The following is a 25,161-nucleotide window of genomic DNA, read 5'->3' on the forward strand; positions in this document are numbered from 1 at the left end:
CGGAGGAGAAGGGCCTTGGTCAGAGAGGTGACCAAGAACCCAATGGTCACTCTGACAGAGCTCCAGAATTCCTCTGTGGAGATGGGAGAAGGACAACCATCTCTGCAGCACTCCACCAATCAGGCCTTTATGAGTGGCCAGACGAGTGAGAGTGGCCAGACGGAAGCAACTCCTCAGTAAAATGCACATGATCAGCCCGCTTGGAGTTTGTCAAAAGGCACCCAAAGAGTCTCAGACCATGAGACACAAGATTCTCTGCTCTGATGAAACCAAGATTGAACTCTTTGTTCTGAATGCCAAGCGTCACATCTGGAGGAAACATGGCACCTTCCCTACGGTGAAGCACGTGGGTGGCAGCATCATGCTGTGGGGATGTTTTCAATGGCAGGGACTGGGAGATTAGTCAGGATCGAGGGAAAGTTGAACTGAGCAAAATACAGAGAGATCCTTGATGCAAACCTGCTCCAGAGCGTTCAGGACCTCAGACTGGGGGCGAAGGTTCACCTTCCAACAGTACATCGACCCTAAGCACACAGCCAAGACAATGCTGGAGTGGCTTCGGGAAAAGTATCTGAATGTTCTTGAGTGGCCCAGCCAGACATGAACCCGATCAAACATCTCTGGAGCGACCTGAAAATAGCTGTGCAGCGACACTCCCCAGCCAACCTGACAGAGCTTGAGAGGATCTGCAGAGAATGGGAGAAACTCCCCAAATACAGGTGTGCCAAGCTTGTAGAGTCATACCCAAGAAGACTTGAGGCTGTAATCGCTGCCAAAGGTGCTTCAACAATGTACTGAGTAAAGGGTCTTAATTCTTATATAAATGTGATATTTCAGTTTTTTTATATACATTTGCAAAACAAAAAAAACTGTTTTTGCTTCGTCATTATGGGGTACTGTGGGAACATTGAGGACAAGAAAAAAAGCTATTTAATACATTTTTGAAAAAGGCTGTAAAGTCACAAAATGTGGAAAAAGTGAAGGGGTCTGAATACTTTCCGAATGCAATCTACCACAGATTCCTACAAGGTCTTAGACTCTAGGATGCTTACAAGAATCAGATGAAGACCGAGACAGTTGTCGATTTCCATTTTGTAATGTTAAAAAGGTTAAAAAAAAGACAATCCCGTTTTCTAAATGATCTATCTTTTATAAATTGTTTTTGCAGATTCTGCCATTATTCTCCTGAAGTTGCCAGTAATAGGCTACACTAGGAGTCGGCAACCTTTCTCAAGTGGAATGCCAATTTATCTTACCATATCTACCGATCTGTGTGCCAGGTATGGTTTTCATATGCACATTTTTATGAAAAGGTTTCCTTTCATTTATAATAACGTCTTCAAATCTCAAAATCATTATCATGTGGTTAAATTTAAATAAATTATTAAATAAAGGTTAAATGTAAATGTAAATGTGGTTAATCAAAATTCCAAAATTCTATCCATATCTAAATGAAAATGATACAAACCTAAAAATATTTTTTTATTGCGTTGCCAACTATGTAAAAATAGCCTACATAAAGCCAACAAATAAACACATTGCAGACTGCAGGTAGAAAATACCTGTCGTTCTGTCGTACTTAAGAACAGCCCTTAGGCGTGGTATATTGGCCATATACCACACCTTCTCGGGCCTTATTGCTTAATTATACAACGGGTGGGTCTAATCCTGAATGCTGATTGGTTAAAACCGCATTCCAGCCGGTGTCTATTCCACAAGTTACCACTGGCTAAATCTATGAAGTTAAAATGCCTATTTACTCTGTTCCATTTGACTGCGCAATCCACTGTCTTTTCAGCCCAGCCAGGCAATTTATAAACTTGATCTCCACTATAAAAAACATTTAGACATTATCTCAAAAAATGTTGGCCTTACATTTAGTTTTCAACAGCGGAGATTTGTATAAATCTTGCAGTCAATCTCTCCGACATTTGCAACATTGTTTTCAATATTAAAATTTGATTTCCAACTGTCCCTAATTAATGAACGTGTTGGGAGTTAGGATGAGACAAATAGGCAGCCATCTTCATGAATCAGCTGGCATAATTTTTAATAAATATGTGTCAAACATTATTTGAATACGTTGGTAACCCACGGTATACACGGTTTGCCGGCCCTCGACTTCGCCTAACAACACCTATGGCAATATATCCTCCAAACACCAGCTTCTCGGGCATTATCACTTAATTATAGGAATTAACGGTAAATGTACTACTGGTAATATACAGTAGGTAATGGGGAATTGATATACACTAACAATCAAACGCAAACAATTCACACAATAAAGTTATGAAACAATTTGAATGTGCACATATTGGCGTGTGAGAGCTCATTCTGGAGAGAGAAGTCCATTGTGCATCTTGGCGCATGGTCAATCTGACGTCTGCATTGGCCATGCAGCATTTACCGTAATACGGCCTCAGCAGATTTATCTAATTGGGTTAGCCCTAAAAGTACTCAATAAAAGATTGCCCTCCTTTATAAATTACTAAAGGGATCCCTTACACCAGGCTAACCTCCGTCAAATTCATATTTTGCCCATGATCCATGGCTTTTGTTTGTTGACTTCAAAAGTCACCTTAATCAAGATGGCGAGACACTATGTACAGAACATGGTCAATACATTATCCTCTCTGCCCATCAGTGTCCCAACCTGGGCAAGCATGTAATTTACTAATCTGAGAATATGCTATCAGTTTAGAGAAGAATACTCCCGAGTTAAACTGTGGGGCTAAGTAAGTGAAACTCAATTGTTTTGAAGAGGCTGATGATTTAGACGTGCCCTGTAGCCCACCCTGTCAACGTACCGTGGGGAGGAATGGTAGTGGGTCCCACGTAAAGACAGGATGAAACATGTTACACTAGGAAAATCACAGTTTACTTATTTACTTAAAGCTCTGCCTACTCCAGACTACTTGTTTTCCAAATTCTGAGTAACAAATATTTCGCTTTATTTGCAACGGTAAGCCAGACAAAATTAAATGTGCTTGTTTCTATAATGTATACGAGTTTGGGGGGTGGGGGGGAGTATTAAATATTAAAGCATTAAACCTCTCACCCTTTCCTGCAGTCAAATGACCTAGTGGTCTCATGGGTGGAATGTTATTAATATTTTTCATAATTTCATAATTAAACATTATTTCCAAAGAAATCTGCCAATAATCTGGTGTTTCTATGTCAACCAGTTTTGTTCTATTTTGGTCTTCTGTGCTGTATATAAAGTGTAATATTGGTATGCAAACTCAAAATTGAATACATGCCAACTCTATATCTGACATGATACACGTGTCTTCTTTTTCCTATGCCCATAAAGATGTGTGTGAGGTGTATACTTTTGTTTCAAAGTGGATTTGTTTTAAGACTAGCAAGAAACACCCTGATTTAGCCCACCGCAGTAAAATGTTATTAAAGCGTCAGTCATACAACAGGTATACTTAAACCAAACTGGTTCTCCAGTAGAGTAGTAAGAATGGCTTTTTATTGCCTTTTTTCCTTTATCCAGATATCAACCTCTCTGTTTCGGTTAATTGAACATGAACATCAGCAGCTTCCCTCTTGTTATAGGTCTCTGACTGACAGTCACGCAATTAGCCCATATCAGCAAAAAATATTTTGATTGGTAAATTAGTCAAGTTAGTCTAGCCAGCTATCTAAACTTGTAGTAATCACATCCAAATTACCGACCGTGCACACAGGGCACATGCCCAGAAGGGCTGGGTTCAATTCGAAATGAAGGCAGTCAATTCAGGAAATAAACTTAAATACCCCCCCCCCCTCCCAAACTGTTCTCACTAAAACTCAAACTCTGGTTACGGCCCTGGTAATACTGTTATTAGAAGTACCATGTATGTGAAATGTATGAATAATGTACAGTATATGTCACAAAATAGCTGTAAAAAATGTCATACAAAAGTCACTTTTGTCCACCGAAGTGGTGGATGGGCCAATAAAATCCCTAGTTACTGTAAGTTCTGCTTGGATTTTGCTGTGCCTTAGCTACAGTAGCCCTACAGTATGCCATCAGTCATCATCATTAGTGGAATTCGTCAATTATTGAATTTTAATTGACTCTTCAGACAGTCATACAGGCACAAAGGTAGGCAGGAAGCTTGACAGACATTCACAATTCAACTTCATAGATTGGCTTTGTGCCTGTTGTAGGCTTTTAGTTGAGATTCTCTAAACCATCACAGCATTCCTGCTAGGTGCTCTTCTCTATAGGAGAAAGAAAGCGTACATATTGAGTGATGACTGCTCCTTACAGGAGAAAGATGTGCACAGACCTGCCTCCATCCCCTCTCACATCCTACTCCCCCAAAACCTGTCTCAACACCCCCACCCATCCCAAACCCGATGTCCCCCTGTCTTTCCAGTTGCGCCTGTCCAAACATCTCAACTACAGGCTCTTTTAGATTTTTGACATTGTGGCAGTAAGGTTTGTGTGTGTGTGTGTGTGTGTGTGTGTGTGTGTGTGTGTGTGTGTGTGTGTGTGTGTGTGTGTGTGTGTGTGTGTGTCTTGGCCCATTATCACACCTGGTTGCACAAACTATTCTGATCCCAAGATGTTTTGTTTTTATTTTACTTTTTGTCTAACTTTGAGGAGTCAATGGCATAATGGAGAGACACTGCTTACAATCACAGGAGCAATATGTTAGATCCTGTGCATGCCTGACTGTCTGCATGCATCTGTTTGTGTTTTTTAATTCACCGTGGGCCTTGAACCATCAACCTAATGTTTTACCGTAGATAATGTATGAGAAATGATTTCAATATGAAGGGCAACCCCATGAAAATAGTTTTTAATGGGTCATTTTCGTTCTCTTGGAATCTAGAGGAGTAACTGATCATTTTAAGGAGTCCTAACTCATTCCAGACCTCCTTAACAGCAGCAATAGGGAAGGGGAGGAGCTGAGGTTTTCATTCAGCCTCTGATTGGAGGCACACAAATGTGGTGGGCATGAACATTTGCAAACAAAACGCACTAATTAAGTCAGACCAACTCATGTGTCAGCTTGAGTCCTCACTCCCTGCACTCCCATTGCATCACTGCAGCCACCAGTGCTTGTGAGTATTAGTGTATGTTGCTGTGTTCCCTGATCTGGAACTGAGTTGGACTTCTAACCATTCACTGCTAAGGCCATAGTGCAGAGCCAGGAGAATACCCAGGTAACCCCACAGCCATGACGAACTCAGCGACTAACTTGCGGCTGAAGCTGCCCATGGCCTGCATCATCCTGGAGGTGATCATCATCATCCTCTTTGGTACTCTGGTGCAGTACGACGATGAGACAGACGCCAAGCTCTGGCACCAGGAAATCGCCAATGGCTCCTCCAACTACGACAACGACTTTTACTACCGCTACCCCAGTGAGTGACCGCAGCGAGAGGGGTAGGATTGGGGTAACGAGACAGGTGGTGTAGTAGACATCCCTAACCACTGATACAGGGTCAGATATGTTTTCCTCCTTTTAATGGTTATGGTTATGATTAGGTAGTATGGTGATCTGACCCTAAATATGTGGATAAGGGTAACTATTACCTTGTGAGGGTGGAGAGGATGTGGAGTCCATCTATAGAAATGAAATGATTGTTCTTTTCCTTCTTTGTTATGGTTTGTCAATGTGTCGACGACTTGCATGGTAGCAGAAGCAGATATGTTTGTTATTTAGGCAAGTGTCTTGTGTCATTCATTGTCATGCCATACATGTTTGTCAAGACAATGAACATGACAGAAAAGTTGTCTGAAGCTCAAACGAATCTGACGACTAAATCGGAAATTATTTATTTTCCTTCTGTGTTACTCCAGTGATGTGTTGGATATTGCCTTCCCACCTAGGGAGTCTTCCCCATCTGTCTTTCTTTGGGATGTTACATACGGTTGTGTGGAGGAGATGGTGAGGTGGTTGGGGATGGTCATGGTCATGGGTAATTGAGGTGAGCTGTTTGTAAGGGTTTGTAGAGGGGCAAAGCAACTCTGTTTTATGTTTGATCTGTTCTCAATGCTGTAGATTAGCATTCCTACTCTGAGTCCCTTTCATATATAGGGCAGAGTGGGGTAAGATGAGCCAAAGGGGTAAGTTGAGCCACCCTTGTTTCTAGGAAACCATCAAATTAATAATATGACCAAATATTTGGGAAGATATCATGGATTCTGTGAAGGAAGAAATCACATGGAAAAGTGGTAAGGAAGTTAGGTCCAAAAAATTATTTTCACCAAGTCAAATGAATTTATTGTGTTAGAGTTTTCATGATGCTTGTATCTTAACCAAAGATACTTTTAAGATTATACATCAGTTGGGGTCTCTATAAGCTTCAATATGAGGTCCTAAACCTAGCATGAAAGTGCATCCTTGCAGCTGTGTGGGCTAATATAGTGAAAATGTTTGTCCTTCGGTAAATTGAGCCAATGGCCATGGGGTAAGTTGGGCCAATGGCAAGTTGAGCAAATTTAAGTGTTTTCTTCCCAGCTATAATGCAAGGCCTTATCGCCGGGATATGAGGTAACAACAGAGCCTGGCCTATGTTAAAAGTGTTTGTTAGGTGTTAATAAGCCTGTGTTAAAAGATGCTTAAAATGATTAAAAGACAAAAAAAGTGATTGTGTTTAATTGTGTTTGGGAAATAAAGATAGACATGGTTTTAAAAAGGTAGTGGTAATATTTAATTCAGTACAGAAATTTGTAGGCGGCTTAACTTACCCTGACCTGGGGTAAGTTGTGCCAAGAGAACACTTTTTTTGGACACGCTATGTTTTCAAATCTGTACTGTTTACATGAATTCAGATTTTTTTTCCAGGGATACACAACATCCTGAAATATATGTTAATATCTTTCTTAGAAATAATACTATATTTCCCTTGACGAAGTAATGCTGAATGTAAAATGTATCAACTTACTCCACTCTCCCCTACAACCCCTGAGCTCCTCAGTGTTCAATGTGAGTTTTCCCTCCTTTGCTTTGACATTTGGCTGCAAGCAGCAAAGCAACAAATTGTTAATTTGTTTCCTAATAAGTGGAGGTTTTGGTTGCCAAATGTTTTTGGAGAGACCTGCGGAGAGATTACTGTCCTTTGATTTAACCCTTTAGTTTCTCAGATCTTTCCGTCAATGTTTCTTTGATTAGCGTCAAAACCCTTTAACTCATAGGCTACTTTGAACAGCAAGAGGGAAGGAAGTTTGGTCTCTGAATAGGTTATAGCATGTCTGTTGTAGTGGGTGTCCAATCAGTCACCAAGGGCAAAGGTATACTTTTCCTCCTCTGAACGTTGCTGTTCCACCTTAACAGATCAATAATGAAATGCAAAGGAAGACTGCTGGGGGCAAGGTGGTGGAGGTATTGGGTGTGTCCAATTCTTAGCCCTTTTGAAGGTTCCTGTGTGCAACTAGTCCTAGCTGTCACCACACCTTGAGGCTTTCCCAATACTGTCCCTGTACTATATGTCATGCAGATAAATGGGTGCAGGTAAGCCCCAGGGTAGAAGGAGTATGAGAATGTCTGATATACAGACATGGGAATGTGTAGGAGGAATGTTTAATTTTCACATTCACCCCATCACTGTCCAATTAGTGAAAGGCCTGGGGGATAGGGGCTTCTGTGTGAGAAAGGGGCACCGGGGGGAGGAGCGTGAGGGGAAAAAGTTGAGTGAAAGATGGGGTACAGGAGGGAGGGTGAAAAGTAGAGAAGGGGTTCGGAGGGAAAGAGTGATTGTTTTCAGAGAGAAGGAAAAGTTTGCTCTGGCAGTCTGATTTATGTGTTTATTGTCATGCCAGCAAGGCTTGTCATATGGAGGACTGAGATACACAGAAAGAGAGCTAGGGAGAGAGAGAAAGCAAGAGAAAAAGACTGTGGCACAAAAACGTAATTAAGGATCCAAAGATGAGCTGTGAGCTACTTTGGCTGGTAGCATGGTTTCCAGTTTTTCCATGGTTTTCCCTTGTTTAGACCTGGTAGTCATGGGAAACGTTGGGAGTTGAATGACGTGAATCTCTAAAAGTTGGATCATGTCTGTTTGACTTTGAATTCAATTAATCTTTGAGGTTGAAGTCTGTGACTATTGAGATTTGAATAAATTGAGCCTTTGCGGATTGTACCTTCACTTAAGCAGGTGAAACTGCTGATGCACGTTATGCCATGCTCACTATTTATGCTCTTGCCTCAAGCTATTGAGTGATTGAGTACACTGATTTTGACACAAAGTAGAAACCTGTTCAAGTTTGGGTAAATTGAAAGAGGATGCACTAAAGGTCCATTGTAAGTCATTTTTTCAGATAATCTTTAACCTGTCACCTTCACTGATGAATGGAAGATCACCTTCAAGAATGAAACACACATACATACACACAGAGTACACACGTGCACATCTGACTACTCTCATTGATCATGTCCTGTTTGGAACTTCAAACGTTTAAGGTGTAGTAAAACGAATTACGGGGAGCTCAGCCCCCCGAATGAGACATGAGCTTCCCTAAATGCAACAAAAGTCTAACTTTGGGGGGACTCTACATCGTATCGACTGGGTACAACCCTTTAGCGAACTTGCAACATTGTTTCAACTGTGCCCTCAATTTCCTGTACGGATGAGCTCGGGAGAGACAACTGTATATGCGTCCCCATTTGTCAGCAATACGCATCAATTCATTCAGGTCGTGTACTGTAGGCTTAATGACAATCGCCAAATGCCATTAGACTTTTTGTGTTTTGTAACATATGTCTCTTTACCTTCATTAGATGGATGAATGTGTGCAGGTAGCTGACTTGAAGTGATTTTTTATATAATAAAACATAATCAATGGATGTGTTTATGCCACATTAAAAGGTAATACATGTTTACTGTTAAAATACATGTCTTTACTATTAGCCCCATAAAAATGTTGGTGCACAAATAGGAAGTCCCGTTAATAAAACTGAGACCACCAAATGTCACGATATAATTCTCCCTCTGCTGCTCTATATTGTCTGGGTGTGTAGGGTGACCTCATTGCTATGAGATAAGATATTTGCTGTTATGTCAACATTTAGTAGAAGCCTACCATCTCACTTAGAATTATAGCTGCTCCACATGATAAATGTCTAGAAAGCAAATTATATCTGATTGAAAGAATATCTGATTTAAGAGAACTGTAAATAAATCATTAGATTAAAGCTGGTCTGTATGTTGGTTCATGGGTGCAGGTGTTAGATTGCCTTTAGGGCTTTTACAATAAATGTCAATGTGTGCCATTTTTTACATTTTATTTACATCCTCATAGGTGTTGCCTGTGTGTGTGCATGTTACATTTTCTCACCTCTCTGTAGGTGTCCTTCTAATCTAGGTGATGGCACAGGGTATTTGGGCCAGCCTGCCAGTGGGGAGTTGGGCAGTGGGAATATCCTCCATGCCAATGATCAGTTGCCAGGCAACGACCAAGAGATATTGTCCCTACTCCCTAGTGCCATGTGGATGAATACGTCCAGTGGGCAGGGGGAGGTGTAGTAGGCCGGGTTAACAAGGCCAGATAGCAGGCTGAATGGAGCTATGAGGCACAGGGTAACTTCTCTGTGTCCTTCTATGTAGGTCAACTGAGGCTCCCAAAGCCCCCTGTCCCACTCAATTTAAATCACAAAATGTTGACTAAAAGGGGTTGTTGGTGTTTCGTGGGGAAGTCACCAGAACTTTCAATTAGTTGAAAGGTACTGCTATACTACTGTCATAAGACAGATAGTCTTTCTCACCAAACCATAAGAAGAGGATTGTTAATGTGTTTACGAGGCTGACCACACAGGCACTTCAATAGTGACAACGTGCATCCAAAGTAATAAAATAATGTTCCCTTCCTTTGTTCAGGCTTTCAGGATGTGCACGTGATGATCTTCATTGGCTTTGGTTTCCTCATGACGTTCCTTCAACGTTACGGCTTTAGCAGTGTGGGCTTCAACTTCCTCATCGCGGCCTTCGCTCTGCAGTGGGCCACTCTCATGCAGGGCTTCGTCCACGGCATGCACGGGGGCAAGATCCACGTCGGAATAGAGAGGTAGGGCTCATGCACACACTAACCTACATTTCCTTACTACAATAAGCACAACACACCAGCAGATACATGTGATGTGTATACATGGCATATCATACGGGTGTAAGTGTATACTGTAGTGTATTCCATAATAAACCCTATCATTAAGAGTTGAGTGTTTGTTCCTCCTGCAGTATGATCAATGCTGACTTCTGCACAGGCTCAGTGCTCATCTCGTTTGGGGCGGTCCTGGGGAAGACCAGTCCAGTCCAGCTGCTGGTCATGTCTGTGATTGAAGTCACCCTGTTCGCAGTCAATGAGTTCATTGTGCTTTCTGTTCTGGGGGTGAGTGTCTGTGTGTTTAGGTGTAGCATTAAATGTACAATTCAATACAGGTTTAATACTGTATATGTCTGTATACAAACCTACACTAAAACTGCTTTTTTTACGTACTATTATGCCTACTCTCCTATTAGGCTTTCTCCTCACTATTGAATACTGTACTTATAGACTAAGCTTTTTACACCCCTTAAATTAGATCATTTCCATCTTTAGGCCAAGGATGCTGGTGGCTCCATGACCATCCACACCTTTGGAGCTTACTTTGGCCTGATGGTGGCTCGTGTTCTCTACCGCCCCAACCTGGACAAGAGCAAACACAAGAACTGCTCTGTCTACCACTCTGACCTCTTCGCCATGATTGGTAAGAATATCTCCTGCTCATTGTTAGCAAGAAGCCCGTACTTTAGATACAAATAGCCACCATCAACAAGTCGGACAACTTAACCTTCATTTTCTGAAGACACCAGTTATGTTTTGACTGTACATACAATGCATGCCAATGTATGGGGATCTGTGTCATAATTAAGAGTACATCCACCTCCCCAGGAAAAAACCTTACCTGTAACTTTGCTAAACTAAAGGACTATATTACATACCGGTATGCTAATACTTATTTTTCCCTGACTGCTCAGGCACCATCTACCTGTGGATGTTCTGGCCAAGCTTTAACTCTGCTGTGACGGCCCACGGAGATGACCAACACCGCACGGCTATGAACACCTACTATTCCCTGGCTGCCTGCACCCTGGCCACCTACGGCCTGTCTGCCGTTGTGGCTCATGATGGCAAGCTCGATATGGTGAGGGGGCTAGTACAGTGTGGGGACTTAAGAGGAAAATCAGGTCCCTAAAAGTAGTATAGGGCTAGACAGGTGATGCAGACTTGGGTAGACATAGTAGGGAGAAGTAGGATTCTACAGGGACTATGCAGTGGAAATGAGGGGCTTAAAGTGGTCTTCCCAGATCATTTCAAGTGGGAGTTAGGGACTAAACATGGTAGGGGAAGGAAGATTTCTCCCAGTTTTTGTTGTCAATACAATCTGGTTCAACTGTATTTTGCATCATATAGTAGGCCTATGAACACTTTGGGATTAAATCCTTATTGTCAAACTCTGAATCATCATACAGTATGTTTGCATAGACAGACAGGTATTTCAACTCTTGTCAACAGATGTAGTTAGGCGTGCTTGGTGAAAGTAAAACACAACTCTAGATTTCTTACGTACTTACATTATTATCATTATTATATTTACTCCCCTCGCACTAGCTCTTAAATGATTTAAAATATTAACATGAAACTTCCAAATGTGCAGACTGCACCAACTTAGATTGCTTGAAAAACGTTTTGATAGCATTTAACTCACCAACAATAACTCCTGAACCGTACAGGCTAGACACCAAACCAACTTTCACATGTTCAGGCTATCCTACCAATCAATACAATTAATCAATCTTTTCTTCTACCCACTTTTTCAACTATAACCAGTCACTACCATTTCTTTAACTTATTTTAAAAACATAAATACTTTTAAACAAGCTAGCAAGCACACACATTTTCTTCTGAGTATGTACTTTTCTAGTTTAGATTGGATTTATCTATTCTAAACTATCAAACTATGAATCATCAAACTTTTTCACAAGATACGATTTAAGAATGCCGAGATTGGAAACCATCCCAAAAAATGCATGCTGAAGCATCACACCATAGTTACTATCTACCTTTAGAGTATACAGTCATGTGAGCCAGACAATATATCTAGTTGCTATGTCCCTTGAGGACATGGCTGTCATCTGCATCTCATTTTGAAATCAAGACTGTACATTCCTGTCTAGATGGCAATCAATCTGAAGTTGTCTTTTCTATACAATGGAGGGAGTGTAGGAGTCATTGAACATACCACATGACCTGGTGATAGTAGTACCGTTCTAATCAGCTCAGATTATCTCATAGTTGGTGAAAGGGTAGTGTTTCAGCAGCATATCATAAAATCTATCTGCAATCTAACAAGCGTTTCGCTACACCCACAGTAACATCTGCTAAATATGTGTATGTGACCAATAACATTTGATTTGAACTCTACACGGTCACACACCCACACTTTGCATGATGGCGATAGAAAATTGTCACACAATGATCCTTTGGTTGGGATTTTTTATTATTCAAATATTACAGAAGTCATCCTACCTTCTCGTTCCTTGACATTGGTACCGTGCATAATTTGAGAACAGTGATAATTAAAATAAAGGTATGAATGGACTCTGACAATCAACCATTTGAACACCATTTAAAAAACGTTGTCTCTCTCCTCTCTTTAGGTGCACATCCAGAACGCTGCCCTTGCCGGTGGGGTTGCCGTGGGAACTGCTGGTGAAATGATGCTCACTCCTTTCGGCTCCATGATTGTGGGCTTCCTGGCTGGAACCGTCTCTGTGCTGGGCTTCAAATTCCTCTCGGTAAGGCCAACCTGCCATTGGTAATACAGGATATAGGACAGAAGTGTATGGAAATTAAAATGTATTATCCTCCTGAGACCCAGCAATAAAACATATCTGTAAACAAAAATACATTATATTACATAAGAAGTGTTTGGGGTGAAAAAAACTTTACAGAAAGAGAAAACAAATAACAAATATAGGTTTATTTATTTTCTATTGTATGTGCACTGTAGTGGACTTAATAAATCAGTTGATAGTAAATATGACCAATTTAACATTACAGTAAAAAAGTAGGTAAAAAAAACTACAGAGGACATAAATAAGCTCTTATTTGAAAAATTATTGCACTGCTCTGAAAACTCAAACTATTCCCGCGATATTTACTTACTAAAAGCAATTGAATATAAAACTCACAAAAAATGATAATTACACACACACTTACCTTTCCATAAAATGTGCTTATTGTGTTGGCAGCCATTTTAACAAACCTGGAAGAGAAAGTTATCCAGGTCACACTCCCACATGAGATATCATTGAAAAGCCCAGAATGTCCTCTCAAAGGGTCTCAGTAGGATATGACCGTTAATGATGCCAACAGAACAAGAGTATCTATTTACAACATAAACAGCCATGTTGAGAAACACATCCACTTATGTGTATATGGCACCCTTTGAAGGACATAAGGGTGCTAGGGTACATAGACATCACAAACACCCGCACTCATAGCACTGCCAACTTTCCACCCCTGTCCTCTCAGCCTATCCTGGAAGAAAAGCTGAAGATACAGGACACGTGTGGCGTCCACAACCTGCACGGCATGCCTGGAGTCCTGGGAGCCATCGTTGGAGCAGTTACTGCTGCTCTGGCAACTAAGGACGTCTATGGAGATGGGTTAGTCTGCCTTTTTTTGACAAGTTGGGAAAGTGGGCCCTCTCCTGGTTTTATGGTGAAGCTCCCCCTACTGCGCAACAGGCAGACGCCATCAAAGCGTGCATTCACACAACAGTTTAATTCAACACTCCCTGCTCTCTGTGTTGCAGGATGGCTGATGTGTTCCCTGACATCCACTCTGGTGATGTGGAGGCCTCGTTCCAGGGCGTACGACAGGCCATCTCCCTGGCCGTAACCCTGGGCATCGCCCTCCTGGGTGGTCTTATCACCGGTATGTAGAGGGACTAGCTAGAGGATAGGGGGGGTTTAAATATTACCAGTTTACAGAATGTTGTAAGCACACATAGTCATTGCCTTGACTTGTTTGTTTCACAAATGCATGGTGATATTATAACTGTGCTCTTTTGTCCCTGTATATAGACCTATGCCTTGTGTCTGTGTGTAATTGTATCATATCCTTGTCATGCAATTTATATGTCCTTGTCTTGTAGGTTTTATTCTGAAGCTGCCAATTTATGGTGCTCCTCCTGACACCATCTGCTTTGAGGATGGCATCTACTGGGAGGTAAGTTTAGCTACTACACCCAGTCACTTTGTATGGATGAATGAACACACAGGACTCACAGCTTTGTACATAGTGTTTGTGTGAGAGTGCAGGGCCATTCAGGCCCATGAAGGGTTAAAGATTGCCAACGATGGCATGCAGTTGGGCCCAATGTTGTGCAATATGATATGTGGCCACAAGGTGTCATGCTTGCATTTGATTACTGAACTCAAATAACTGCATTTCATCATAAGCAAAGCAGTCACCCTCGGGAACACCAGGTGGTGCCATTTCACATGGTCAATGCATGTATACTCCGTAATTGATCATCAGTAATTCTCTTGATAAAAAAAAGATACAGATTTAGGAATGTCTTGACATTAGCTAGGCAATAGGTATACATGCATTTTTAGGACTAGATAAGGTGAAAACGAGGTCTAAATAAATCACCACTACATATTTTTCTCACTACATATTTTTCTCTCTCTCTCTCAGCTGCCTGGTGAGGAGGGCTCACATGAGGAGTTGACCACTGTCAGAACACCAGACGAGGCAGAAAAGCTCAACGCATAACACATACACACACACTTGAGATCCACACATAGTAGATTGTACAACCAGGATGTGGCAGCACATGGTGCTTGTGTATGTCTGCCATTTTTCAATGTGCCAATACCATATCTGATTCACTAGTATGGTGGTAGTGTGTGTTCAAACACTCCAGACCATCAGCAGAAGTGTCTTTCACTCTCAGAAGAAAACAATCTCAAGGTAACCCATAATGTGTTTATACCAGACAGAAGCATGCTATCCTCCAAGCAGCATAGGCCATGGACAGTCCATTGCAATATACCTCGTACCAGCTGCATTATGTTATGGTTCTAGATGATGCTATGAAACTACAGTATATGACAGAGCTGTAGACTTGAATCATGGTCTGAGAATTTGGATATGACTAGTGAAACCTGTTTGATGATACAAAAACAATGGATTAAGCAACTTTTTAATTGAGTGTTTTTGAGATCTTTTTGGCTTCTCCGCTCTTCTAAGAGATGTTACATGCACCAATGTTAAGGGAATTACACTTTTAGCCACTTTTAATCATCCGATTGACTAAGGGAAAGACAAATTCGCAGTAGGCCTATGTGTTGTAAATTCTATATTAAAACCAAAGAAAATTGTACCTCGCATGTGATTAATGTTAATCGCGGATGTTTTCATGAATAGACAATCACTTTTATAGGTGCATGTCCATCACTAAAAATGAAAAGTATTCCAAACTAAAGCTATGCATAGATAGTTAAAGTAGAGTTTTGACTATTGAATATTCTCTCTGGGTCGGGATTCTCCTTTTGTTCTATTTCTATACTATGCAATGTATTGGTTCTAGAGTAGAGTTGCTATTGTACAATTATGTACAGTTGTGTATTGTACATAAATGTTTAGACAACATAAAATGTGATATAATTGAAACGACTACCTTCACCACTACAGACAAACAAAACATTGAATCAAATGGATTATTTGCTACAGAGGGGGGGGGGGGGGGGTGCCCAGACTTTGTTACACTGGATTGCTGTGAATTTAAATGATAATTGAATAATACCTGTAGCATATTTTTGGCGGAAATAAATCTTTCAAATGTGATATATATATATATTTTTTTTTACATTTTATTATTTTATCTTGTTCATTGGACATTTTGAGTAGTTTTGTCTGAAACGTTCCTTTAATCTGTTCCTGAATATTTAATTGAGCCCGTAAATACCTCAGAGTTAATGCCCGAAATCCAAAGTTTTTTTTTCATATACCACATGACTAACACTTTCTGGGATCAAACAGCCTAAGGAAGCAGGTGTGTTCGGTTGCATTTAGACAGGCAGCCATATTCAATTTTAATCAATCAGATGAGCTGAAAAAGAGCTGTTGTGAAAAGATCTAATTCGTCAAAAGACCAACTAGTGGAAAATATAGCCTCGTTAGAAGTTCCCGGAGCCAGTTCATGTTCGTGCGAGGGGAAAAAAAGGTTCCTGCAATGACATTTAGGGGTTCCTCCGATTGCATCACCGATTGCATCAACTCCTACTCCAGTGATGGTTTAAAAAAAAGTGAAACACTTGTGATTGGTCCATGTTTTTTAAGTAATATTTCTAAATATATATATATATTTTTTTAAGTATATATATATATTATAAATAAATTCATTAGTTATTCTTTAAATGCTCATAAAAGTGTGGTGAATGTGTACATTTTCCTGTTTCAAAAACAAGCTGTTCAGTTACCACTCTGCCCCTCAGTGACTGCCAGCAGCAGAAGCTTTGCCTCTGTGGGCGCATAGGCCATGCGAACACTGCTTGGATTGTTTTTCCAGCTATTTTCTATGAGGGAGAACTGCCCCAATGAAATCACAGCATTTCATAACATAAATTATAACAGCATAAAGTGAATGTACCATCCTGGGGTGCTCAAATGTGAGTCCGTTCAGTCAGAACTTGTGAGTCTGCTCTAGTCTCCATCCCAATGAGTCTCTGACGCCAGATTGCTTACTCCCGCACGTGAGACTAGATGACAGATGACGCTAAAGCAAAAAGGCAAGCTGTAAATTAATAATCATAATGGTCATGGGAGCCTGGAACCTGATAAACTACATCCAGCGAGTCAAAGAACAGAGGCCGAGGGATACACAAGCTAGAACCAAAGATGTTTATAACTAACCCAAGATAGACCACAGGCTGTCATTTCCAATGGGAACAAATGAACAATAGTGGGCAGAACAAGCAAGGAGGGGGGCAGAGCCAAGCACCAGCTAGCAAGATCCTATTGGCGTGTTTTAGCATGTATTTGCATATTTTCATTAGGAAAACGCCTACTCTGAAGTGCCGGTGTGCAATAACTAAATTTGCCCTCGTACTTCTTCTAAACAATGCAATTTTCGGAAACTTTGGAAAGGGGTAAAGTACACAAAATGTAGTCCACTCTGCTCATAACAGTTTCTAGCTTTGGGAACAGAAAACTGTATTGAGATCAAATCTTTCATCGATGAGAACATTTGCAGAATGTAGGCCAAAATGAATCTTGTTCCATCTTCTCCCACTGCCAGCCACTGGGCTTCCTCTCACCACCATATGCGGTAGTGAGTGGAAACGCCAAGCGGATGCTTCATATTTATACATCCGGTGAAATATCCGTCTCATTGTTTTATCTGTGCTAGAACATTTTCATTGCAGATCTAGTAGGACAAAAAAGCATGGACAATTTTGTTTCGCCCCGTGTTGTACATCAAGTTCTAATGTAGGTGACATGTTGTGTGGACTAAAACAGCATAAAACCGGGTGCATCACAAAGCATAATCAAATTAATTAGCCAGTTACAGTAATTTTTAGCTAGTTGGTACCTTGCTAGCTAATTAGCTCCCATGCCAATTTCAAGTCTTTCTAAACTAATATCTGACTAACTCGGAAAAAGTTATTTCAGAAGGAAAGTTTACTGACTAGCGCATCATGCTTTGTGACATTATGTTAGCTAGCTATCCCCAATAAGATCATGTTTTCACTTATTGCGTCTGCATGCTTGTTGCGTTCTCCCTGGTTTCCACTAGTTATCACAGCCACAAAGTCAAAATTGGCTACATTGTTCATGAAAAAAAAAATGCATTTAAGATTGGGCATAAGGTTGGCAGTCTGGTTAATGTTAGGGGTAAGGTAAGGTTTAAAATCAAATTTTAAGAAGATAAATTGTAGAAATAGGCAGACTTTATGAATTTCTAGCTGTGGTAACAAGTGACGACCATTCACCCTATGGTGCTTGTTCTAAATAGTATAATCTGTTAAAAACAGTGGCAGCGTGTGCAGCAGTGGTCACTCGGTTTTTGACATGCAAAAGTGAAGTAGGTGTATTTATGCTGTTCAAATGCAGAGATAATTTTCCTTTACTGACATGCTACAGGGGGGAAATGACAACACGCAATTAGAACTCACTAGAATTATGAACAACACTAAACACTCCCACAAATAATAAGCAGGGGAAAATTCCCAAAGGAGAATGTGAAATTTTGAGGACTCTATTAACTCATTATGTTCTACTTTAGATTGGGGTCGAGGGGGTCTGACATCAGTAGAGCGCAATAGGAGGCCTTAGCTGGCTAGGACCCCTAACCTCCAAAGGGCCCTGAGGGTCTCAATATCATTCCCACTACCTGGTAGCCATTGGGCAGAGGCCATGATAATCTTACCCCAATACTCTCACTCTGTCCAAATGCCTGCAATTAACATGTTGGCAAATTATTGTATTGTTATTGTAATATTATTGTTAAAACTTAAGTTTGTTTCTCTTATCTGTATTTTCCCTCTATATGTGTATTGATTATCCTATTTTAAGCTCTCCATAATCCATCAGTTTAAGTGATATTGATCCAGATTTTGAGTGGAATATTTTGGTGATAAAAATCAAAATCATTACAGATCATATCTGCATTGGCAATTGAATGTGAACCTTTGAATGTGGTCTTTGATGAAATGTCATCATACTTGATTTGCATGTGCATATGCAATTATTTTTCCAAAGGTATTACTAACCATGTTTCTAGAAACGGTGGAAAATGAAATAGTTAGGCTCCCATAATCATAATCATCATAATTACTTTCTACATTTGAATCGGCACAATAAAGCTCAATTAGTACTTCACCATTAGCGCCTATTCAGTAAACAGCTGTCCACCTGTCCCCTCCTTTCTGGGACAAGACCATGGTGCCTGTTTATGTAGAGGCACCCTCACCAAATATGGGGCTACATGTGAAGAATTAGGGACAGTGCTGCTGAACCAAAGCCCAAGTGGGCTGTATGTCACAGTCAGGGTGTGTAATTCCCTGCAGACAAATAAATCATGCAGTTGGTAGGGTGTCCAATCAAAACGCATCTTTTGACCAATGACTAAAATAATATATTAATTGTTTATATAATCTTCAAAGAAAACCAATAGTCCAAACCTCATGACAAGGAAACGAAACATAAAACGGATTTAACTTCTTTAGGAAAACAGCCCCAATGTTGGAAACAAACATCATTATGTTGTCATCCAGAGTCACATTTATTTATTTCCAAGCTATAGCACACAATATTTTACATACAGCAGGTTTTTAAAGGACCAAAGAGTCTGCTTTATGTAAGATTGATATAGATTTTGAGACATGACATGTAGTATTTTCATATTTTAGTATATGCTTTTCATATTAATTTGAAATTCCTCACAAAAACAAGCGTATCTCTGTGAAATGTCAACGGAGCACTGAGCATATAGGCAGTGGTGTAAAGTACTTAAGTAAAAAATTCTTTAAAGTATTAAGTAGTTTTTGGGGGGTATCTGTACTTAACTTTTACTCAAGTATGACAACTGGGTACTCCCCCCCCCCCACTGCTATAGGTCTTTCAAGCATTTTTTTTTCAAAGCCTTTTACATTTATGTCATGCTAATTTTGCAAATTGCAATCCACAGAAACAACTTTGAAGACAACGACCACAAAATGTAAAATCCTCAAAAGTTATGAAAACCTGCACCGCTATGTCAATATACTGTAGCTCAGTCTTATTATTGGATGTTTTAGGTTACGAAATCCAACTTTTTGGATATAATGCTAATGATATGTTAAAGACCCAACTGAACAATTCATAACATGAATAATCATATTTGGCTTGGGAAAATGTATTTAATAACATAAGGAAGTGAAATTTCCTCACCAAAGTGCCTTTTCACCCAGTCTGGGCAGAGTAGATGGACACCCTAAAGTAAATGCAAAGGAAGTTGTGATACTGTGTAAGGTTTGCTCAGTTCATAATTTACTGTTTTAAATATTACTTGAATAATCTTAATCTTTTTCTCTCTTTAAAAAAAACTACTTCTTACAGTGTGTATAGTTCCCTTCACCTACAATGAGAATAGAGGTGAATCCCTTTGCCAATGAGAGACACATCCAGCTCTTCCTGGATGGAGAGGAGCTACTAACTGATGAGCTGGAGGGCATCTCTATGGGATTTTTTAAAAGATTGATCATTAGCAAGGTTTCAGTCATTCAAGCTTTGTCAGAACCATCTGGGCGGTAGCGCCAAAGACAGCAGTAAGTCTAGTGCTGGACTTGGGCAGGAACTCACCGGAGCTGAGTACTGGCACCTCCATTGTTTTACAGCTTGAGTTCCTGCACCTCTTATAGAATCCTTCAAAGTATTGGGGAGTTATTGCACCTAAATATAAACATTATCTGCACACAAAATTAGTACCGGCACCTATTTCAGTCCAAGTCAAGCACTGAGTAAGTCTCCATAAGCCTGGTGGCCTATAGAAGGAGTGAGCTGCTGTGTGTTTGGTGCTTATAAATAGACTGTATAAGTTTAGGTGGGGGGGTGAAGAGGTTTGGACACTTGAATGAATGGGAAACTACCTTGGTGCTCTAGGAGTACTTATAGTAATTCACTTGAATTTCCTCCCAGAAAAAGGCTAACAGTGTGAATGGGAATTCAACAATAGTACATTCAGTTTTCATTTCTGTCCCACCATATAACTCAGAGATTGAGTTAATAGTCACATGTACCGGGTTGTAGGTGTGATTGCAGGGTACAGTGGAAATCGTACATGCTGACTACACTGCTCGCGTTACGTGCTCAATGTTGCAAAATAAATGTACACATACATGTTATTCAATCATTTAATTCAAACTTGGTTCCATTTTTGACGCGTTACACGCTGGAAGTCCTGCCTCTCCAATCTCCTCATTGGTTTTTAGGAGCATATATCCACATGGGTGATTGAAAGATGAACTGAGGTCCACACTCCAGTCCAGTTGGTGGTAATACACCTTAAAGTTGGTTGCCAACCGCTATATAAAGTCCACAGAAGAAGAAGACTGAAGGAGGAGAGATTAATAGAAACTAACTAGGTTTCGCCTTTTATCTGTGGAGTAGAGAACACACAATTTTGTGTAACTCAAAATGGGTAAAAATTCTACAAACATCCAGAAAAGGTCCTTGTGCATTTCAGTTAAAATAACAACCCAATGTTTATATCCCAGGACAAATTACAGTAGCTAGCTGTATGGCTAGTTAAATGGCCATGAATGTGTCACGTGTTTCCACCTGTCCCCAAATTAATATAGTTGGTTCATTTTTTTAAAATTATTTCAACCTGCGTGTACTGAGGAATTTGAAGTTATTGACTTGTCTCCACGGTGGTTGTTGGTAATCATGCCCACTACTGTCTTGTCGTCAGCGAACTTGATGATGGAGTTGGAACTGTGTGAGGCCACACATTCATGGGTATACAGGGAATACAGGAGGGGACTGAGGACGCACCCTTGTTGGGCCCCCGTGTTGAGAATCAGTGTCGAGGAGGTAATGTTGCCTACCTTCACCATCTGGGGGTCCAGGACACAGTTGCAAAGGGAGGAGTTCAGACGCAGGGCGTGAGCTTTATAATGAGCTTATAGGGCACTATGGTATTGAAGGCCGAGCTGTTGTCAATGAACAGCATCCTCACATATGCATTCCTTTTGTCCAGGTTGTAATGAATACTCAGGGAGAAAACGGTGTAGATTCACGAGCAGAGCGCGGCAGGTGTTTATTTTGCCATCGCAGAAGGCAGGAATCGTGGTCGCAGGCAATGGTCATACACAGGTAGGCAAACAGGCAGGTGACTCAAAACTAGGAGTGAAGGCTATAACTGGTTCTCACAAACGAGCTAGGAAAAGGCTTAGTAGAGTCAAAATGAACAATACCTCACAAAGGCACAAACAGAATGAACTGAACTAAATAAGGAGCTGATGAGACCAGGTGAGTAGCTAACACAGGTGAAATCTGTCACATCTGCTCCCGCTCTCCCCCCCCAGCACTTGAGGGAGCCAGGCTGCCCTGCCTCACGCACTCCTATCATCCATTACGCACACCTGCATTCCCTCGTCACGCGCATCAGCGATATTGGACTCACCTGGACTCACTCATCACCTGTTATTACCTCCCCTATATTTGTCAGTACCCCAGCTCTGTTCCCCGCTTCTGCATTAATAGTTTTTTGTTTGTATTACTATGTCAGTTCTTTTTTAAATGTTTGACTCCCCGTAACTGCTTTGTCTCGCCAGCTTCATTTCATTGTGACAGAATGCAGAAGCCAACACACGAAGCATCGGGGAGTACTGGCATTCCGGTTGGTATGGTGGCATGGGCTCTGGGTTGCCACCGATGGAACCGGGGATGCCTAAGCCAGCCCGTCAGGCATTCACTCCCTGGCTGGCTCGAGAGGTTTCCTTGCCTCGGTTGGCTCGGCGGGTTCCCATCCCACGTCACATTCCACCGGATCTTCGGGCTCCTTCTCTGCAGCGGGATCGACAGGCGTCTTGCCTCAGCCGGAACGTCCGACTTCCATGCCTCAGGCGTCTCGCCAGGCTCTCACGCTCCTGCCGGTTCGTTGGGCTTCCACGCCCCAACCGGCTTGCCCAGCGCCCATGTCTCGGCCGGTTCGCCCAGGTGGCACTCCGGGTGGCGCCCCTAGAGGGGAGGTACTGTCACGGCTGCTCCCGCTCTCCCCCCCCGGTGCTCAAGGGCGCCAGGCTGCCCTGCATCACACTAGTTTGCTGACGCTGTTCCTATCTTGTTCCATGTACGTTCTTTATTAAATGTTTGACTCCCCGTACCTGCTTCGTCTCTCCGGCGTCAACTCGTGACAAAATCAATGAACAAAAATGAAAGACAGGGCTACATTCAAGAACACAAAGAAACAGGGCTACGTTCAAGAACACAGCGAAACAGAACACAAGGTTGACTAAGAAAATATATACAGAAACTTACACAGGTGGGTAAGTGCAGTGTGCAGTGTGTCATGATTTGGCCAGGATTGTTTTGGTCACTAGATGCCCCCATTGCGCCTTTTTGAACCTTTTGTTTTTCCCTTGTTATAGTTATTTATTGCACCTGTGCCTCATTTCCTTGTAGGTATTTAAACCCTTAGTGTTCCTCAGTTCTTTGCTCTGTGTTTGTATGTTAGCACCCAGCCCCAGCCATGCTGTGAACATTTATTTCTCTAGTTGGATTTTCCTGAGGTACTCTGGTTTTGTTCTTGTTTAATTTTGATTATTCTTTTTAAGGTTTGTTTTTCCCTGCTGTTCTTACCACTTTGTGGATTTTCATTGTATCTTGGAGGATACTCATTTTTTCTCTTGGCATTACTTTTGACGTGGATTTATATTTCTTGCCTGAAGATCTTTTTCCTTTATTAAACCACCGTCTCTAGTACTGCTGTGTCTGCCTCATCTTCTGGGTTCTGCCGACTTAGTGACAGTTTCTCACACTGGGTCCTGACACAGTGCAATGGCAACTGTAGTCCGTGGATCTGTCAGGGCGATAAGTATATTTGATCAATTACATTTACTTTTGATACTTAAGCATATTTAAAACCAAATACTTTAAGACTTTTACTCAAGTAGTATTTTACTGGGTGACTTTCACTTTTTCTTGAGTCATTTTCTATTAAGGTATCTTTACATTTACTGCAGTATGACAATTGGGTAGTTTTTCCACCACTGCGTATAGGCCTACCAATCTTTTTATATTAAAGTCCTTTTACATTGAATTCAGATCGCGTCATGCTCATTTTGCTTACAGTCTTTTACATTTATGTCATGCTAATTTTGCAAATTGCAATCCACAGAAACAACTTTGAAGACAACAACCACAAAATGGAAAATCCTCAAAAGTTATGAGAAACATATCTTGCTGTTCATCTGCTGTTGCTAAAGAATGTGGATGTGTGAATGCCAAGAGGTCTGTCAACAACTGACCCTTTTATTAATGCTAGTTTAGTATGAAGATGGTATTTATTATACTGGAATGATAGATATGGAATTAAAACAGGAACACGCCCACTTGGTGTAACAGTATAACTTTAGTACGTCCCCTCGCCCCGACACGGGCGCGAACCAGGGACCCTCTGCACACATCAACAACTGACACCCACGAAGCGTCGTTACCCATCGCTCCACAAAAGCCGCGGCCCTTGCAGAGCAAGGGGAAACCCTACTTAAGTCTCAGAGCAAGTGACGTAACTGATTGAAATGCTAGTAGCGCGTACCCGCTAACTAGCTAGCCATTTCACATCCGTTACACTCACCCCCCTTTCAACCTCCTCCTTTTCCGCAGCAACCAGTGATCCGGGTCACGGCACCAATGTAACAGTATAACTTTAGTACGTCCCCTCGCCCCGACACGGGCGCGAACCAGGGACCCTCTGCACACATCAACAACGGTCGCCCACGAAGCATCGTTACCCATCGCTCCACAAAGGCCACGGCTCTTGCAGAGCAAGGGGAAACCCTACTTAAGTCTCAGAGCAAGTGACGTAACTGATTGAAATGCTAGTAGCGCGTACCCGCTAACTAGCTAGCCATTTCACATCCGTTACATTGGCACAGATGTCAATTCAACGTCTAGTTCTTTGAAATTACATAAAAACAATGTTGATTCAACCAGTGTGTGCCCAATGGGACACTGATGCAATAACTTGGCTATAGATAATTACCTTAGTAGGAAAGAAAGATACATATTTGAGCTTAACAAAGTAAGTTGAACTATATGAATAAATAAAAGGGAAATTAAAATGTCTTCAAATATAATTCAATATTCGCTTATGAATATGAATATTAGAGATCACATTTTGGAGAAATATCCAAGGTCTTGATAGGTCACCTGACTGTAGTTTATCACCCTATGTACTAACAGGCCTCCCACTGAAACCAGCACAACTGAAAACCAACAAAGCAATTTATTACACACTCCTCGTGAAAGACAGGGACAAGCTGGACATAAGGGGAACAAAACCAGTGACCACCCCTCCCTTTGCTCTGCCGCATCCTCATGCACGCTATAGCGACACAGCGACATTGTGGAGGTGCGTGACCTGGGGGTCACAGGAGGTCAAGAGAGGTTAGCAT

The 25,161-nt window shown here is 41.3% G+C and overlaps 1 protein-coding gene across 1 annotated transcript; it reads left to right on the forward strand.

The window, feature by feature from the left end:
• The first annotated feature begins 5,014 nt into the window (after positions 1-5,014).
• LOC139564242 (ammonium transporter Rh type B-like) lies at positions 5,015-15,380 on the forward strand. Its single transcript, XM_071383596.1, has 10 exons — positions 5,015-5,367; positions 9,823-10,009; positions 10,180-10,330; positions 10,541-10,688; positions 10,960-11,126; positions 12,643-12,780; positions 13,520-13,653; positions 13,803-13,924; positions 14,145-14,218; positions 14,693-15,380. Exons 1-10 carry the CDS (start codon positions 5,181-5,183, stop codon positions 14,768-14,770), a joined length of 1,386 nt encoding a protein of 461 aa, XP_071239697.1. The 5' UTR covers positions 5,015-5,180; the 3' UTR covers positions 14,771-15,380.
• Positions 15,381-25,161: the final 9,781 nt, after the last annotated feature.

Source organism: Salvelinus alpinus, chromosome 35 (genome assembly GCF_045679555.1).
Source record: "Salvelinus alpinus chromosome 35, SLU_Salpinus.1, whole genome shotgun sequence".
Taxonomy (NCBI): domain Eukaryota; kingdom Metazoa; phylum Chordata; class Actinopteri; order Salmoniformes; family Salmonidae; genus Salvelinus; species Salvelinus alpinus.

What these genes read in the sequence shown, in the direction of transcription:
- LOC139564242 (XM_071383596.1), top strand. Translation starts at nt 5,181, where the DNA reads ATGACGAACTCAGCGACTAACTTGCGGCTGAAGCTGCCCATGGCCTGC. An exon ending in ATCCACGTCGGAATAGAGAG is followed by an intron (nt 10,010 to 10,179) that starts GTAGGGCTCATG and finishes TTCCTCCTGCAG; the next exon opens with TATGATCAATGCTGACTTCT. An exon ending in AAGGACGTCTATGGAGATGG is followed by an intron (nt 13,654 to 13,802) that starts GTTAGTCTGCCT and finishes TCTGTGTTGCAG; the next exon opens with GATGGCTGATGTGTTCCCTG.